Consider the following 16,636-nt stretch of genomic DNA (forward strand, 5'->3'; position numbering starts at 1 on the left):
ATGTAGTTTTGAGTACAGCTGTTTCCTGTACATATGAGAAATAGAAACAGCTGAACAATGAATTTAATTTATTCTAAATATAAATGACAGATGAAGGTCTGGTAAACATTTTTTAAAATAAAATAATTTATTTTCTTGAAATACACCTGAGATTTTTTTTCTTTTATTTTAAGACTTTTATCTTAAAATACCACAAGATACTCTGCAAAAGAAATGTACCAAAATTGAGATCACCATATCTCACACTTAGCTTATGTAGGTCCTAGTCTTTTAAATATTCCACTCCTGATTTTAATACAACTAAATAAAATAGGCAACTTTATTCCTTGCTATAGACAAAAGTATTCATTTTACTAATGCCATATATAATCTTGCAAAATATACCAATATAAACTATAGAATTTAGAAGAGTTCAAAATTAAATCTTCAAATATTTCAAGTGTAACTAGACACTGAGAGCTTTCTCTACAAGTAAATCTTTAGCAGGCATACTGTAGACAACTTTTTTGCTGTCTGCCCAAATTTAGGCAACATGAAAATACAGTAGCAACATGTTGTTCAGTATTGTCTGAATAAAAATGTACTGTAACTCTTTGCTAAAAATCATGATAAACATCTAATCTCTTCTCTTTATATAAAAACCAGCAGAGTTCAAGAACACTGGATACTGTGAATATACTATAACTTGTTATCGTAAACATATTAATGAGTAAAATCACACATATTAGCCCAGTGAGAAAGAGATTTTAAAATATTTAGGTTCCTACAATCTCTAAATTTTGCAGATTATTTTATTTTAAAAATATCTAGTGTAACTAACTTGCCTATTTCTTTTTGATCTATGAGTAAAAAATGGTTCAATATTTACAGATCACACAACGAAGAATGATAGCAATACATTTCTATGCAACTTGAAAAAGTTTCCATGAAGATGAAAAATCAGATCACTTCACTTTTAGAGTAGTAGCTAAAGTGTATAAAAAATATAACAAACAGGAAGAAGTGTCATACTACCACTGATTGTACCAGAATCAATTATTTAAATGTTAGCAAGGAAGTTCACACAGACACACAAATGTGACTATTCCTGAAAACCAAGGTGCTGGCATACAAATGGATCAAAGCAGAAAGATCAAAGACCTTGACCTGGTATTTACATAAAATTTTTCATAAATGACTGAATAAAGTAAGCATTATGTCAATCACTTCAGGTAATAGTTCTGAATTAGTATTATGTTGATAGCAAGATCAATATTTTATTTGACTGTTCCAGTGGTACATGTGCAAAACAATAAACTTTCTAATTTGAACAAACAACTGTGAAATTTTTATAATTAGCAGGAAAAGAAGCAATATTAAAATTAGGCAAAGTAGATTTTATTATGTGTTATTGTTTCCTTAAAAATGTCAGGATTATGTGTTGTGAAAAGTACTTTGCTTTCTTAGACAACTTCAATTTTTGTTACTGATAACTATTGGTCTAGTAAATACAGCATAAGTATAAAAAAGTTAAGATTACAGGACTCTTGAAAGTCATTGCTAACAGTGGGAAAACTGCCAGTTTTCAGTGTGGATTACTAAATGTTAAGATTAGCAAAATGAAGATTAGCATAATTCTCTGGAGTTATAAATATGCCTGTAACAGTTTTCCGCTAGCTACTAAGGGAAATGTTTGTATTGAGAGCCAGAACTACCCAGATGGAACATCATCAATATTAAGACATATTGCCAAGTTTAAGGTATTTTTCTGAACTACCTACTGTCTGGACTCTTTATAAAAAAAAAAAAACAAAACCAAACAATCACAACAAAACCAAAAATCCCCATCAAGAAACCAACCAGACTTATTTCCCCCCAAAACCCCAGTGCACTAGTATTAACCAGAGCACAGAGGGCACCAAAGCTGGTAGTAACTGAAATAAATCCAGCACTCTAATATTGACATATCTGAAAAAGCCTTTTTTTTTTTTCCTCAGGGAAAGTAAGAGGTTTTTGTTGCTACTGTCAACTATTTATTTATATTTCTTGTATTCCTCAAATTCCGCTGTATATTTTATGCATCTTATTAGTAAAAACAAACAATTAAACAGTACCATTTGTTTTGATTTGAAAACATTCAAAACTTCTTTTACTAAAAAAAAAATAAATTTAAAAATCAATTAAATCCATTCTCAACTTTTAATCATATTAAAAACCCTTCTATTTTTGATTAGCATAAACTTCTGTATGGGTAAATGAGTGATGGTGTAGCATTCCTTTTTCCTTAGGGAAAGACAAAATGATGTTGGCATTCAGTATCTATGCATTGGCTGTTTGAACTATTAACTGTTTAACTTAACCAAAGGACAAGTTTAAGGAAAAAAACAATGTTCACTTTGAGATACATTAAGAAATAGGTCTCCTCTAAACTCTCCTTTCACATGGAACATATATTTTACTAATTAACAGAAAGTTCTAAGGTTGCTACCACGAGCTTGAATCGAGCAAATCTAACAACCACCAACCACTTCTGGTACCAGTTACTCGCAAAAAATAGTGAGCGAACTTAATTCAAACTGCAGGTGCATACCACAGCTCAAAAGAGATCTTAGACACTGAGGAAGAATCTGAACTACTTGGACAAATTCTTAGGAAAAACTGTTGAAGGGAAGTGCATACAGGAGAAATAAAGCAGCAAAAGTGACAGAAAGTGTATGGCAGACTTTGCCAGTGCGGGTAAATTCTGCGACCTTAGGAGTGGCCTGTGAAAACATTCTTTTGGTGCGCAGTGCTAGGTGTGAGAAAATGGTTATTTGGGGGTAAATAAAATTTCAGCCACTCTTTGAACCTTCTTTCACCCAGGTCTTCATCATTTTTTGGAAACATACAAAGATCATTAAACAATATCTAACTTCATGCTATGAAGACAGGCTGAGACAGTTGGGGCCATAAAGCCTGGAGAAGAGAAGGCTCCAGGGTGATCGTATTGCAACCTTCCAGTACTTACAGGGGGCCTACAGGAAAGCTGGAGAGGGACTTTTTACAAGGGCATGTAGTGATAGGACAAGGGGTAATGGCTTTAAACTGAAAGAGGGGAGATTTAGATTAGATCTAAGGAAGAAATTTTTCACTCTGAGGGTGGTGAGGCACTGCAACAGGTTGCCCAAAGAAGTTGTGTATGCCCCATCCCTGGAAGTGTTCAAGGCCAGGTTGGATGAAGCTTTGAGCAACCTGGTGTAGTGGAGGGTGTCTCTAGGGTTGGGACTAGATGATCTTTGAGTTCCCTTCCAACTCTAACCATTCTATGATTCTATGATTCATTTTGTTCTCCCTCTAAACTGGGACAATCTGTAAGACCCCTATTCTGGCTGCCACTGGTCACAAGGGATAAAAATATGAAGGACATCATAATCTCTCTTCACTGATATCACTGGCTTCTCATACCTTTTATACACTGTGTGTAATACATGCAGCACAGTACTGGTCTGGTTTTGTGGTGTGTTGAAAGACTGTTTCATTAGTGGTGGACTTGGTAGTGCCAGGTTAACGGTTGGACTTAATGATCTCAAGTTGAGATAACTGCAGTGAGTTCTAATATACCACAATAGGTATTTTTCGGATCTACAGTTGCCCAACTGCATAAATATACCTAAAAAGATCTAGTTATCTAGCTGAGATAGGAAAGGGGGAATATTTCCAGTTCAATCTTCAGAGGATTACTCTTAGAAACTCGCAAGGCCTTCCCAGAAGGAATAAGAGGATTTCCACAAGGCCAAAGGTTTGCCCAGTAGAATATTCAGTTTCTGACTACAATAACTAAAAAGTTAATAAAAAGCAAAGATGAAGAAATTACTTATAATAACCTACCCCTAGGGGATGTATCTCCTTATCTATCAAAATACAGGTTGCTTTTTTAATTGTATAAAAACGTGCTGGTAACAACTGGACTTCCCTCTATCCCAAATCTTTCACAATATTCTTACTGTTCACTGAAACATCCAGTGCTAATTGAATTTCAGGTCAATCTCAGAAGTCACATTGTGGCAGCAAGTTCCACAACTGTATTTGCTTTTGTCAGTTGTATTTGTTCCACTTTTGAGTGTTTACTTGGTCTGGATATATTATGAAACTGGAATGCATAGTTTCCGTGATCCTATGGAAAATGGGATGCATCATTTACTAAATAATGAAAGTTCAGTGGATGGATTTTGGGGTTTGGTTGGGTTTTTTTTTTTGATTGGTACCTTCTCTAAATTACATGGAGCAAGTCATCTCAATATTCATTCGTGAGGGATTGCTCCTTATGTATCTTGGCAAATTTACTATATATCTTTAGATTAGTAAACTCTTTGCTATATTCCTTCCTGGTGGAGGTGGAAAGCAAAGATTTAAGTCAGTATTTCAGGCTAGAGTAGTTCTAGTATGCACAAAATGTACTGCATTGTACTCTCCATCTTATTCCTTACGAATATTCGTATTTTGCTTGGTTTCTTTCACTATTATCCTAATTATACGACTTCACTGAACAGTTCATAATGAAACCCAAGTCTTCTTTAAGTTAACATAGATTCCAGCAAAGTAGAGAAGGATTGTTACTCATAGCTTTTGTGTATATCGGTATCTTTTGCAATGCATGGTGAGCCAAACTTTATTACTAAATGTCGCAGAATTGAAAGGACATTTGCCACATATCTCTAGTAGACCGAGACATGAATACTACAGTCTGTATGTAGACTGCAAGATCAAAAGGTACCAGATAACAGAGTAAACAATAGGTAGGGCTGCCTACTACCTACTCCCCAGTCTTTGTATAATTGCTCAGTGTATTCTACCACTCTCGTAACACTTCAGGAGCTTCTACACAGAGAAGCTTATTTTCATCGTGGAATACTTCTAAATAAATTGGAAATTGCTCTCAGCATCACAGTAACAGAAGAGAAAACTTAACACCTACAGTAAAGATAACCTGGGTTTTCCCTCCCATGGATATGCAAACAAAATTCTACACATAGCCACTGTTTTTTATCTTGAACTGAGAAGAAACCAACAAACCCTTAAGATCATCAACAAAGGGTCAGATCAAAGGCCAGTGTTTCCACTGTTCTGTCCCTCATAACTGCCAGTAGAAGACACCTGGAAAAGTGCCTTTTTCAATGCTCTCTCTAGTTTTAAGAGAGAAGTGTTTAAGGAGAAGCAATGTGTACAATAATGCTTTAACTGGATCCAGTAATCTATAGCTTCTAGCAGCTAAAGGACTACCTGAAACCAGTTGCATCTTTGTTATCATTTTCTTCTGTTGAAACAGGTAATACACTGAAATGCTGGACAGAGCCACACCGTGTATTAGTTCTTCTCAAACTTCACTAGAAACATCTCCATTCAGTGGTGTTCAGATAAAGCTTGTGCTGTCAAAGAATGTGTAGAAGTGTCTATTTTTACAAAAGTTGAAAAGTGCTGGTAATGTACAGAACTGCCCATTCATCTTTACAAAGAAAAGAATCAGAATAATCACAAAATACAGAGGCAAAACCCATGAAAAGAAACAGTAAGACTACTAGAGTGGGAAGGATATTAAAAAAGCCTGGAAGAAAAGCTTCATTTGCATAGGCTTTGAGAAGACATAGTGGTCTACTGAAATCTTAGCTGCCATCAAACTTACTTGTTTGCTGCTTTGATAATAGAAAATTATATTTGTTAATATAGTCCTTTCAAAAATTTCTGTGAATAAATACCAGGAGTTAGAAAGAACAGAAACATCTGCTTCAAGATTAATGGGGATAGCTGTTCCTGAAACTTCTCATGACTACACTAGTCTTTCTAACAGAGTATGTTGGCTGCCACAAAGACTGAGTTAGACACGTGTCTATAACATGCTCTCCTCACTTAAAATCTGAGCAGGAAAAAAAAAAGAAAACCAACCCAACAGTGTTTACCATGACAACATAGTCTGTCAACTGCAGATCACTTCCGCAAAGGCAACTGTTGTTATCTGTCTGAAAACACCTCATTGTTCCTCTTGCACTTCCAGAAGACGGAGCAGCTCGAAGTAGCTACACTAACAGGATTTATTGACCAGTAGCTCTGCCTTCTGCAACTTTAGTTTCCTCCCAGTATAAAACAGGCCTCCTGGTCTTCAGATATCTCGCACTGCCGGGAATGGTAGCTGATGTGCTTGTCAGTAACACAGATCAAACCCATGATTTTTGAAACAGAACACATAAGACTTTGCAGCTCATGCAAAAGACTGATTCTCAGAGACCTCAGTGCTGTCCAACTCATTCTCTTTAGATGGGCTGCAAAGGAGGACACAACACACAATTATCTACAGATCCACAAATTCCACAGGTGAAACACTGAAACGTGAAATCTGTATTCTGATAATTTATATCCCCCTCTCATATCTGATAGTTTTTCACTTTATAAAACATGCACCTGCATTGTCCAACACCAATGCAACATCATGTAAGCCAATAAGTGCACTTGCTTCCTGAAGTGCAGCACTAACTGCTAAAGCTTTGTGAAGTGCTGCCAGCAGAGAGCTCTGTTTTACAGTCATTTCCCATTACACTTGGATATACCGGTAATCCAGAACCAAACTGCTGGTTTTGAAAGGGAAGTGATGGTTAAAGAAATGATAAACCATCATAAGAACAGTGAGGACTGAAGTTGACCAATTTGACAATCAGAATTTGTGGCTTGCAGTACGCTTCTGTTCTGCCACCTTTCTTACAGGAGGTAGAAGATATTGTTCAGAAACTCACCACTAGCTGCCTGTAGATTACTCAATAAATGGCATAAACAGCTTCAGAGGGACTCAGAAGTGGTAAGATATGAAGCCTTGTCCTCCTCTCTCCTAAGTGAGGGAGAGTTCTCTACATCTACTGTTTCATGAACAAGTCTACTTAGCACTCTGGAAATTAATATAGGAGGCCTACACTATGGCATATCTGTCCCACAATTTGCAAATTAATCTTAATATACTAAAGTACATTAATTAGTAAACTTTGGTGGGTTTTTTTTTTTCTGAAAAGGAGGTGGTGAAAAGGAACCTGAAGGCAAATGGTATCTACCATTAACTCTAGACTCTTTGAATTTGCCTCAGATACTAAAAATGAAAACTAAAAAAAAAAAGCACCAAAAAAATAAAGCCAGAATATCTCACATTTCTGAAGAAGGCTGCAGAGAAAAGTCAGAAATTTCAATTAAAACACTGCCAAAAGTTGTCTTTTTTAGTTCTTCCCTAGTTTTCTAAGTATCTCAAATAGTTTACTATGGACCCATAGCAAAATTTATAGAACGTTCCAGTCATCTATTGAGCGACCACTTCTTCATCACAAAATCACAAAATCACAAATTTAACTTCTGTGAGTGTTCAGTGTTAGATCAGAAATTGTGCTAATATGGTAAGGGAAAAAATTAAGCTTCTAAGTTTTTGCACTAATCTAAGATGACTAATGTCAATATTTTTAAAATTGAGGCACAGAATAATTAGCATTACAGTAATACTATGTTTGGGGGGAAGAGCATGGTGATCCAGGAGACATTCATTCCTGGGAAAGTTCATTTCTACTCAGTTAAAAACTGAACATTATGTTCTTGAGGACTGTTCCTACAGCAATATATATAATTATCTTTTGATTGTGGGTTTTCAGTCATATAAATGTTAAATATTTTTATTACCAATTTTTTTTTTAATTCCCTTTCCACAAAGTCCATGTACACTTATAAAAATTTTCAATGCTAAACAGGTATGAAAGAGCAGTAATGAAAAGAAAGGAGAATTATTGTTATAAAGCAGGCATAGCATGTAATAAACCAGAACTAATACAATCCCTAACTTTAAAGTTGGACAACCTTATCATGGAAGGAATATCTCATGAAAGGCAAACAAATACCTGTCTTATTTTTCCGTTTCATACCTGTATCTGTGCTATTATAAATTTATCAAATAAAGGACAAAGAAAGCGAACAAATCAAGAACTGACTGTTTATTAAAGGAATGCAAAGTCAAAAAAACCCCTCTAAAACAATTATTTGTCTGTAGGTAACAAAGAAGAAGCAGATAATTACTGTTTATTTTACTGACTTATTTCATTAGTCGCAAGGTCTCAAGTCTTTCACTTCCAGGTTTCATCTCTTAATAACTTCTCCCTCCTAAATTTATAAAACATTAAAAGTCTAAATTGTTTTTCAGAAATTATTCAAGACATAAAGCTGAAGATCTTTGGGAACAGCCTAGAATCCATAATTTTATTTTTTAATTCATATACTTTGCTCCAGCATTTACATTTTCTATTCCAGATTATGTTTCTTAGAAAGACTCTAGATGGTCGATTTGAAACTAAGGTCAGCTTTTTGACATTTTCTTTTTAACAGCACCAATGTTAATAAATAAATACAGAGTTTTTCCTCAAAAATGGCCTACTTTGAAAATCAAAATCTTATTGCTTCAATGTTCATTTAGATAAGTTGTGGGTCTCAATTTGGCATTTAATTAGTCACTTGGGAAAAAAAACCAAACCAAACATCTTCACGTGGGCATGTATTTGCACTGCATAACAGTTATTGCTTAATTATCTTTATTTCAGAGGTAATATTTATTCACTTCACCTGCTAAAAGTGTTACCATCTCACAGTTCTCTATAAATGTAATATCAAATACAAAAACATTTTCTCATTTCTCTTTTACGTTCAACCTCTTTGTTTTCCATCTTCAAAGTGATGTCCTTAAAGGTCTTTTCACACTGTCTCTTACTCCAAATTAGTTTGACGAACACACAAAAGAATAAGAAGTAAATATTTCAATTTTTGCTCTAATGGAATATCTGTCCTTTAATATTTCCTGCCTGGAGCATGTACTGTGGTTTACTCAGCTTAATTCAATTCATTTTTGGTATCGAACATAGGGAAGAATGTCTTTCATTGGTTCGCATCATTCGGATACTATTTCCAATCTATTGTACATGTGTATCATTTGAGTCGAGTGTTCACCTCTAGCTGCTTTGAAAAATATTAGCAAGAAAACATGCTCACCTTCAGGCTCCCCACAGAGTGTACACTGTGACTCTGCAAAGAAAAAAACATAAATTATAATTTCTTGGTTTTAAGATCTGTCATAATTGCATCCAAATATAACAAAACTTAAAGAACTCAAAGTTAGCATGCAAAATGTAATTCTATTTTCATCACCCATTTTTAAACAGCTGCAAAATAACTTTCAAGAAATATTTTTTGCAGGAAGAATTTTAAAATAGAACTATATAAATATCTTGTTACATTTATATAACTATCACCTTCACAGTCTCCAGCTGAATGCATTCATGTAGCAGGACTTTTTGCTTCCACACGACTTTTTTGTATTTGTAGATGTACAATACTGCAGTGACAACAGTCACTCCAATAAAAAGTTTAAGCCTCCTAATATTTTAGTATTGGAGGTAGCAAACAGTAATGGTAACAGAGTTATTATATTCCTTTCTCACAGAAGACTTCCAAGTCCTCCCAGGCAAGAAGAGTAAGTCAGTCAAGGTAAATGTTCAGTTACACTCGGCAAAATATTCAAGTATAGAAATGAAGGAAATAAAACTCCATCATAACAAACAGATGGCCCCTAAATGTACAATTACTATTTTATTCACACACCACTATTTGGAAGTTGGCTGTCTTAAAAATCATTTTGCATAATGTACAAATATATACACGCAGGGAGGAAATATTTTAAAGTGCCCCTTCAGATTGAGCTGCTTCAGGTGTTAGCATCAAACTGTAGAACAAAGATATTGTTTAGAATCCAAATACCAGAATCAATTGAAACCACAGGGAACGTAATCAAGTTGGCAGATAATCCTGATATACTAGAAAAGGTCCTACTAGAATAAGACAGCACAGTAGATTTTAAGTAACAAATTTCTGAAATCTCCATTTTAACACTCGGTTGAAAAATTACAGTTCTGACAGCAACAAGTATACTGAAGCAAATATATATATATACACATACAAAAGCAGGCACGCGCGTGCACACACACACACGGGTGTGTATGCGTTTTTATATAAATTCAGTACAAAAACCAGTTTAACATGCCTGGTACATACAGATCCAATTCAAAAGCTTGCTGAATTGTCTCTGGACTTGAATGACAAATAGGAGACTGGACTTCAGCTGTGATCTTGACTCAAAGGCAAAAAAGGCCAGAAACATAGAATATGAAACACATACACTAAGTAGGTTGACCTTTATAGCACCACTGTGACATCGCCAGTTATTTAGAAGTACTTTCTCCATACAGATAAGAGACTGTCTCACAGTAACCCACTGTACTAATGGTACTTGACCCTACATATTTCATGTATTTTAAAAATGTTCATCTTTTTCACTACTGCCAGAGGTTGTAACGTGCATGAGGGGAAGGAACGAGAAAAATTATGTTTATCCAAGAAACTCCTCTTGATAGGTGCATCACAACTTTCAAAACATCATAAAGTTGCATGATAGAGAGGAATTAATTCTGATACAGCTCAGCACCATGAAACATATAGTTGAACCATCTGTTGAAAGACTTTTTAGTGTCCCCAGCAGATCTGACAAACTGAAAACAACACCCCAACGGCAAGCTTGAGAAAAAAAAACAGTGAAACGCATGAAAAGTCTAGTTTCAGATAACACGTCTGTTTCTTTCACTGCTGGATGAAAAACACACTTGCCACAATCTGAAGGGATGCAGAGGAAGCAGCTCAGAAGATCTTTTTTACACTTTTAGTTCAAAGACTTTCTGAGGTATTACTGAGAGGGGCTGCCTGTCTGTGTGCAGTTTATTATCCTGATTGATAAGGAAGAACAAGCTGAGACTTGGTTTCTGAACTTCTGACTTTTTGCTGATCTTCTGCACCCTGCTAACAATGGCTTCACTGGTTTGTTACAATCCAAAGAGTCTGCCTGACATTTTTTTCAGCTCTAAACACCATCTTCTAAAGGTCCTCACTCAACAGCAGAAAATATTAGCTTCCCTCTTTTCCTCACTAACATAAATTAGTGCCAATATTGCAAATCTGCAGCAGGGTAGATAGTCTAACTGGAAAATTAGGCTTGCAGCTATGACTGCTGCCAGAAAGTTGTCCAAAAGTTAGCTAGGTGTCAGCACTATCCCTGCCAGACAACTGCCTTTTTGGACTTCTTTCAGGTGTTTGTTTAAGATCCCATGTTTACGGGCAAGTCAAGTGTTTCTTCTCCTACCTCAGCATGCCTGGGGGGATTTCACGGGGGGATTTTGTTTTAATTCATCAATGTATGCCTTCCAGAGGCTGGGAATAATTTCAAACTGACAGCAGCACCTCTTCTTCTGCACTGGGAAGAAGCCGACTTTGTGGATGTGGATGACTCACCCGTAAGCCTCTGTTTACGAATTTCCCCACTGTAGTTTGCTACTGTGGGGGAGGACTAGATACCCTTTTTGCTGTGCTTGACACATACAGATCCAGTAACAAATAAAAATACCACCACTTCTACCAGGCACGTGAAAAACATGACAGGGAGGTTGTACGGAGCACTGTTTTCCACAGAGCCTCTGTGGGGGTGAGAGAGAGAGAGAGAGAGAGAGAGAAAATTAAGTCTGTTTAGATTTAAATTTCAGTTTAGTTTTGGGATCAGATGATAGCAATGAAGGACATGACACCAGTGTAGAAAGTTACCACTCTATCAGGTGAAATGACATTGTTTAGGCTGAGATGCACCTCACCTAAGGTTGGATGTCTCAGCATTACTGTTCAAAATCTAAACAAGTCTTAAAAGATTCAGCAATCAGTGGAAAGAAACAGCCACCTAACCTGCCTTAGAAACCTATGTTAGCATGAAATAAAGCAATAAATCACTTTTTAGAATCATAGAATCGTTTAGGTTGGAAAAGACCTTTAAGATCATCAAGTCCAACTATTAACCTAACACTGCTAAATCCACCACTAAACCATGTCCCTAAGCACACATTTACAGGTCTTTTTAATACCTCCAGTGATCATGACTCAACCACTTCCCTGGGCAGCTTGTTCCAATGCTTGACAACCCTTTTGGGGAATAAATTTTTCCTCATATCCAATGTAAATCTCCCCTGGTGCCAGTGGTCTTTCAATGAGCCCTGCTAATTCCTGTGCAAAGATCCTTTTCCCCCTTTGAGACAGGTGTACCCTGTCTGTCACCAGCAGGCCTGATGTTGTGTAGACCCACCCGTGAACAAAAACCCCAAAATTCTGCTGGTGACACCAGACTCGGAGTCAGGTATCGATCTGCTAGCTCTTCCTGTTTCTTCCCTCATCATCCCTGCAACGGGAAGGACGGAGGAGAACACTACTTGTGCTCCTGATCCCTTAACTAGTCATCTGAAGGTCCTGAAGTGTCTCTCGATTGCCCTTAGACTTCTTGTTGCAACTTCGTTGCTGCCTACCTGAAAAATCAATAACAGTAACCTGAGGGCTGTACCAGCGTAGGAAGCTTCCTCTTCACATCTTTAACTCAGGCCCCAGGGAGGCAGCAGACTTCCTGAAGAAGTGGGTCTGGTCTGCATATTAGACCTTCTGCTCCCTTCAGAAGGAAGTCTGTTATGACAATGGCCTGTCTTTTTATGGAAGCAATTTTTACATATGGCATAGGCCAGCTTAACCTTGGTGACACCTTGAAGCTAAATGAACCATTGTCCTCGTTATTGTTCAGCTCCATTTGCAGAGCCTCATACCTATTATGCAAGGGCACCTGGGAGGAGATGCACCTGCTGTGCCAGGAAGGAACTTCACACCATTGCCCCCTATCCTCCAAGTTACTGTGTTCAACCAGGCGGAGAGAGGATAGGGAATCTTCCATATCATTCATCCTGTCTGCCTGTTGGGTCTGTCTCAGGGAAGGTCAGGTGTGATTCCAGTAGTCTCTGTCTCACTTGCACTCCCTGATACTCCTCAACCTACTACTCCTGGAGCTCTGCCACTAAGCAGAGGAGTTCCTCTACCTGAGTGCACCTCCCATAGATGTGCTCAATGCTGCTGTCTGATACTGGCATAGGAGTAGGGCACACTCTGCAGCCTGACACCTGGGTACTTTTTGTAAGAGGTCTTAGATTTAGGGGACATCTTCACAATAACATTCACGGCAAGAGAGAAATGTTCATTGTAAGTGACCTCCGGAGGTCATCTAATTCAGCCTCCCACTGAGAGCAGGGCTGTTGCCAACACGAGTTCAGCTCAGCTGGGGCTTTGATAGTCAAGTCCTGAAAGCCACCAAGGATGGAGATTCCACAATCTCAGTGGGCAGCACGCTCCAGTGCTGCATCAGCCTCGTAGGGTCTTACTTGAATCTCAGTCTGCAGTTTGTGACCATTCTTCCTTGTTATATTACTCAGCACTATAAAAAAGACTTTGGCTCTATCCTGTCTGTAACTTTCCTTCAAATAGCTGCAGTACACTATGGATCTTCATCTCAAAGGACTAAATAAGCCCCACTCCTTCAACTACTCTGACCAGAGGGCCCTCTGCTAGACCCCCTCCAATTTCTCCCTATGCTTCTGGAAGCAGGGAGGCCGAACCACTGTTGCCCTTGATGTCCCTGGCAAGATTTAATTCTATCAGGTCTTTAGCTTTCCTAATCTGATCCCTGCTTGCTCGGACAATTTCTCTGTATTCTTCCCAGGCTACCCGTCCTTGCTTCCACTCTCTGTAGGCTTCCCTTTTATGCTTGAGTTTGTCCAGGAGCTTCTTGTTCATCCTTGAATATTAACCAGCTTTCTTGGGCCCCTCTTCCCTCCAGGGCTTTATTCCATCGTACTCTACCAAGCAGATGCCTGAAGAGGCCAAAGTCTGCTCTCCCGAATTCCAAGGTACTGACCTTAAAATCTAGTCTTATTGAGATCAATCTCGTGATTCAAGTCTCCCACCAATTATAACAGTGCTAATGTAAGGCAGAAGAGAAGAGGGAACGCGTGGCCAAATGTGGGTAGACCAAGACTGCTCTTTTCAGGACTGGCCAGCCCATTGATTGGCTTAAAGGAATCATGAAATCTCAGCCTCAGACAAGTAACTTTTGTGTACCCACGCTGGATGAAACGGCGTCTAAAGTGAAAGTGCTTAAACTACTGTGCGTTGTGATGGAATAGGAACAGGAACATTATCACATTTCAGACAAAGATATTTCTTAAGCCTCTCCTTCTCGCAATTCCTAGTAATGGATTATGCCTCTACATATCTAATTCATCTAAAGTATTATAATGATACTTTCACAGGAGGTATTCTTTCTTTTTAATATGTTGCTAATCAGCTGCAAACACTCATACATGTGAGTAACTTCTTTGTCATTGCTCTCAAAAGTAAAATGACTAAGATGGGTGAGTATTCAGAGATTTGTGACCCAATAAATCATTCATATTTATATTATTAATCTCACTCTATCATTTTGAAATTGTCTAGCCAACAGAAATAATCTTTCCAGATACAAGAACTTGCTGACAAAATAGGTCATAAGAAAGATCTTTTGAAGAAATAAATTTATCATGAAGACATAAACTCTTTTTTCCCCCCAAATCAAATGAAATTTATTTCATTTTCATAGTTTTTCTTGTCTAACCTAAATGATAAGTAAAACTAAAGATAATAAACCCATACATTTAAATGCCAACATTGTTTCTCCAAAAAAGCTGAGTTCAACATTCAATTTAAAATCAGTAAAGATAAATTATTCTGCCAAACACGTTCACCTTTCCTGGCTTTATACATACTTTCCTCGTATGGCTGGTGCAAGTACAATAAAATCTACTATAAGGACTACAATAAAGAAAGGAACATATGGGCCGGATGAAAGATACAAAATAGCCATTATGAATAAATTACAACTCAAAATACACATGCAAGCTATACAATGTAATAAGACTCAAAACCACAATATTAGTAGCATTTAAACTCAGTTTAAATAAAATACTACATGGTATTTAGTAGTTAAATACACTTTAAAGTACACTATGCTCTCAGCAGGGGTTTACCCAGATTATGGATGGAGTCCAACTTGGAGGAGTTTTAACCAAGTTACATGAAAGTTTGAAAATATGAGAAGAAAAAAATATGCAAAGGTGAGAAGCAGTGCTGGGGATAACTTGTCACCTCAGCACCGCATTCAGAAAATGGATGCAGTCACCCCTCTGACTACCTCTTGAATATCACACATCCAGTTTTGTATGCCCACTTCATTTATAGAATCATGGAATCATAGAATGGTTTGGGTTGGAAGGGAACTCAAAGATCATCTAGTTCCAACCCCCCTGTCATGGGCAGGGAAACCCTCCACTACACCAGGCTGCCCAAAGCCTCATCCAACCTGGCCTAGAACACTTCCAGGGACGGGGCATCCACAGCTTCTCTGGGCAACCTGTTCCAGTACCTCACCACCCTCTGAGTGAAAAATTTCTTCCTTATATCTAATCTAAATCTGCCCTCTTTCAGTTTAAATCCATTGCCCCTTGTCCTATCACTACATGCCCTTGTAAAAAGTCCCTCTCCAGCTTTCCTGTAGGCCCCCTTTAAGTACTGGAAAGCTGCAATAAGATCATACTGAAGCCTTCTCTTCTCCAGGATGAACAGCCCCAACTCTCTCAGCCTGTCTTCATAGCAGAGTTGTTCCAGCCCTCGGATCATCTTCGTGGCCCTCCTCTGGACTTGCTCCAGCAGCTTCATGTCCTTCTTGTGTTGGGGACTCCAGAGCTGAGCGCAGTGTACCAGGTGGGGTCTCATGAGAGCAGAGTAGGGGGGCAGAATCACCTCCCTTGACCTGCTGGCCACGCTTCTTTGGATGCAGCCCAGGATACGGTTGGCTTTCTGGGCTGCCAGCGCACATTGCCGGCTCATGTTGAGCTTCTCATCCACCAGCACTCTCAAGTCCTTTTCCTCAGGGCTGCTCTCAATCCATTCTCCGCTCAGCCTGTACTTGTGCATGGGATTGCCCCAACCCACATGCAGGACCTTGCACTTGGCCTTGTTGAACTTCATGATGTTCTCACAGGCCCACCTCTCCAGCCTGTCAAGGTCTCTCTGGATGGCATCCCTTCCCTCCAGCGTGTCCAGAACACCACACAACTTGCCGGGCACAGAGGTGAGACTGATTGGCCTGTAGTTCCCTGGGTCTTCTTTTTTTCCCTTTTAAAAATGGGGGCTATGTTTCCCTTTCTGTCTCTCTTTTCATCTGATACTTTGCAGAGAGACCCTTTACAGCTCCTTCCTGCTGCCAGCCTTCTACATATTATTTTAAATTTTAATTAAAAATGTGTATTTGCTATTTCTTATATTTATCTTTTTTTTTCCCACTACTGTCTAAATTTATTTACTGAGTGGCCTAAAAAAAGATATCCTTATCATATAATTACTGAATATCACTGCTTATTTGAATCCAAAATTCAATGCCTCAGAGGAAAAATAGAAATTAGTTTTGTTTCACAGAGAAATATGGTTGGCTTCACAAAATAATCCTGTTTTTTTTTCTTTCATTTATGCAAAATAATAGTAATTTCAAAAGCATGAAAATATAGACAAGTTTCGGTGAAGAAATTTAGCAGATAGTGTTTAGATCTTGGTTGTAATGGCAAGAAACACAACTGTTTCTGAAACTACTTCATCAATGTCTCTTTACATCATTTTATTGATG

At 37.9% G+C, this 16,636-nt stretch overlaps 1 protein-coding gene across 4 annotated transcripts in view; it reads right to left on the reverse strand.

Moving 5' to 3' along the window:
- The window catches only part of DLGAP2 (DLG associated protein 2), a 388,943-nt gene that overhangs the window by 232,962 nt on the left and 139,345 nt on the right, over positions 1–16,636 (reverse strand). For all 4 annotated transcript variants that reach the window (XM_086608344.1, XM_086608343.1, XM_086608342.1 and 1 more), the window contains exon 2: positions 9,013–9,045. Coding sequence is in view for 2 of the 4 variants with exons in the window: in XM_086608342.1 (XP_086464468.1) it covers positions 9,013–9,045 (33 nt within the window). In the remaining 2 variants the exon portion in view is untranslated. The remainder of the gene's footprint in view (positions 1–9,012; positions 9,046–16,636) is intronic.

The sequence above is a fragment of the Tauraco erythrolophus genome, chromosome 2, assembly GCF_009769465.1.
Source record: "Tauraco erythrolophus isolate bTauEry1 chromosome 2, bTauEry1.pri, whole genome shotgun sequence".
In the NCBI taxonomy this organism is placed as follows: Eukaryota; Metazoa; Chordata; class Aves; order Musophagiformes; family Musophagidae; genus Tauraco; species Tauraco erythrolophus.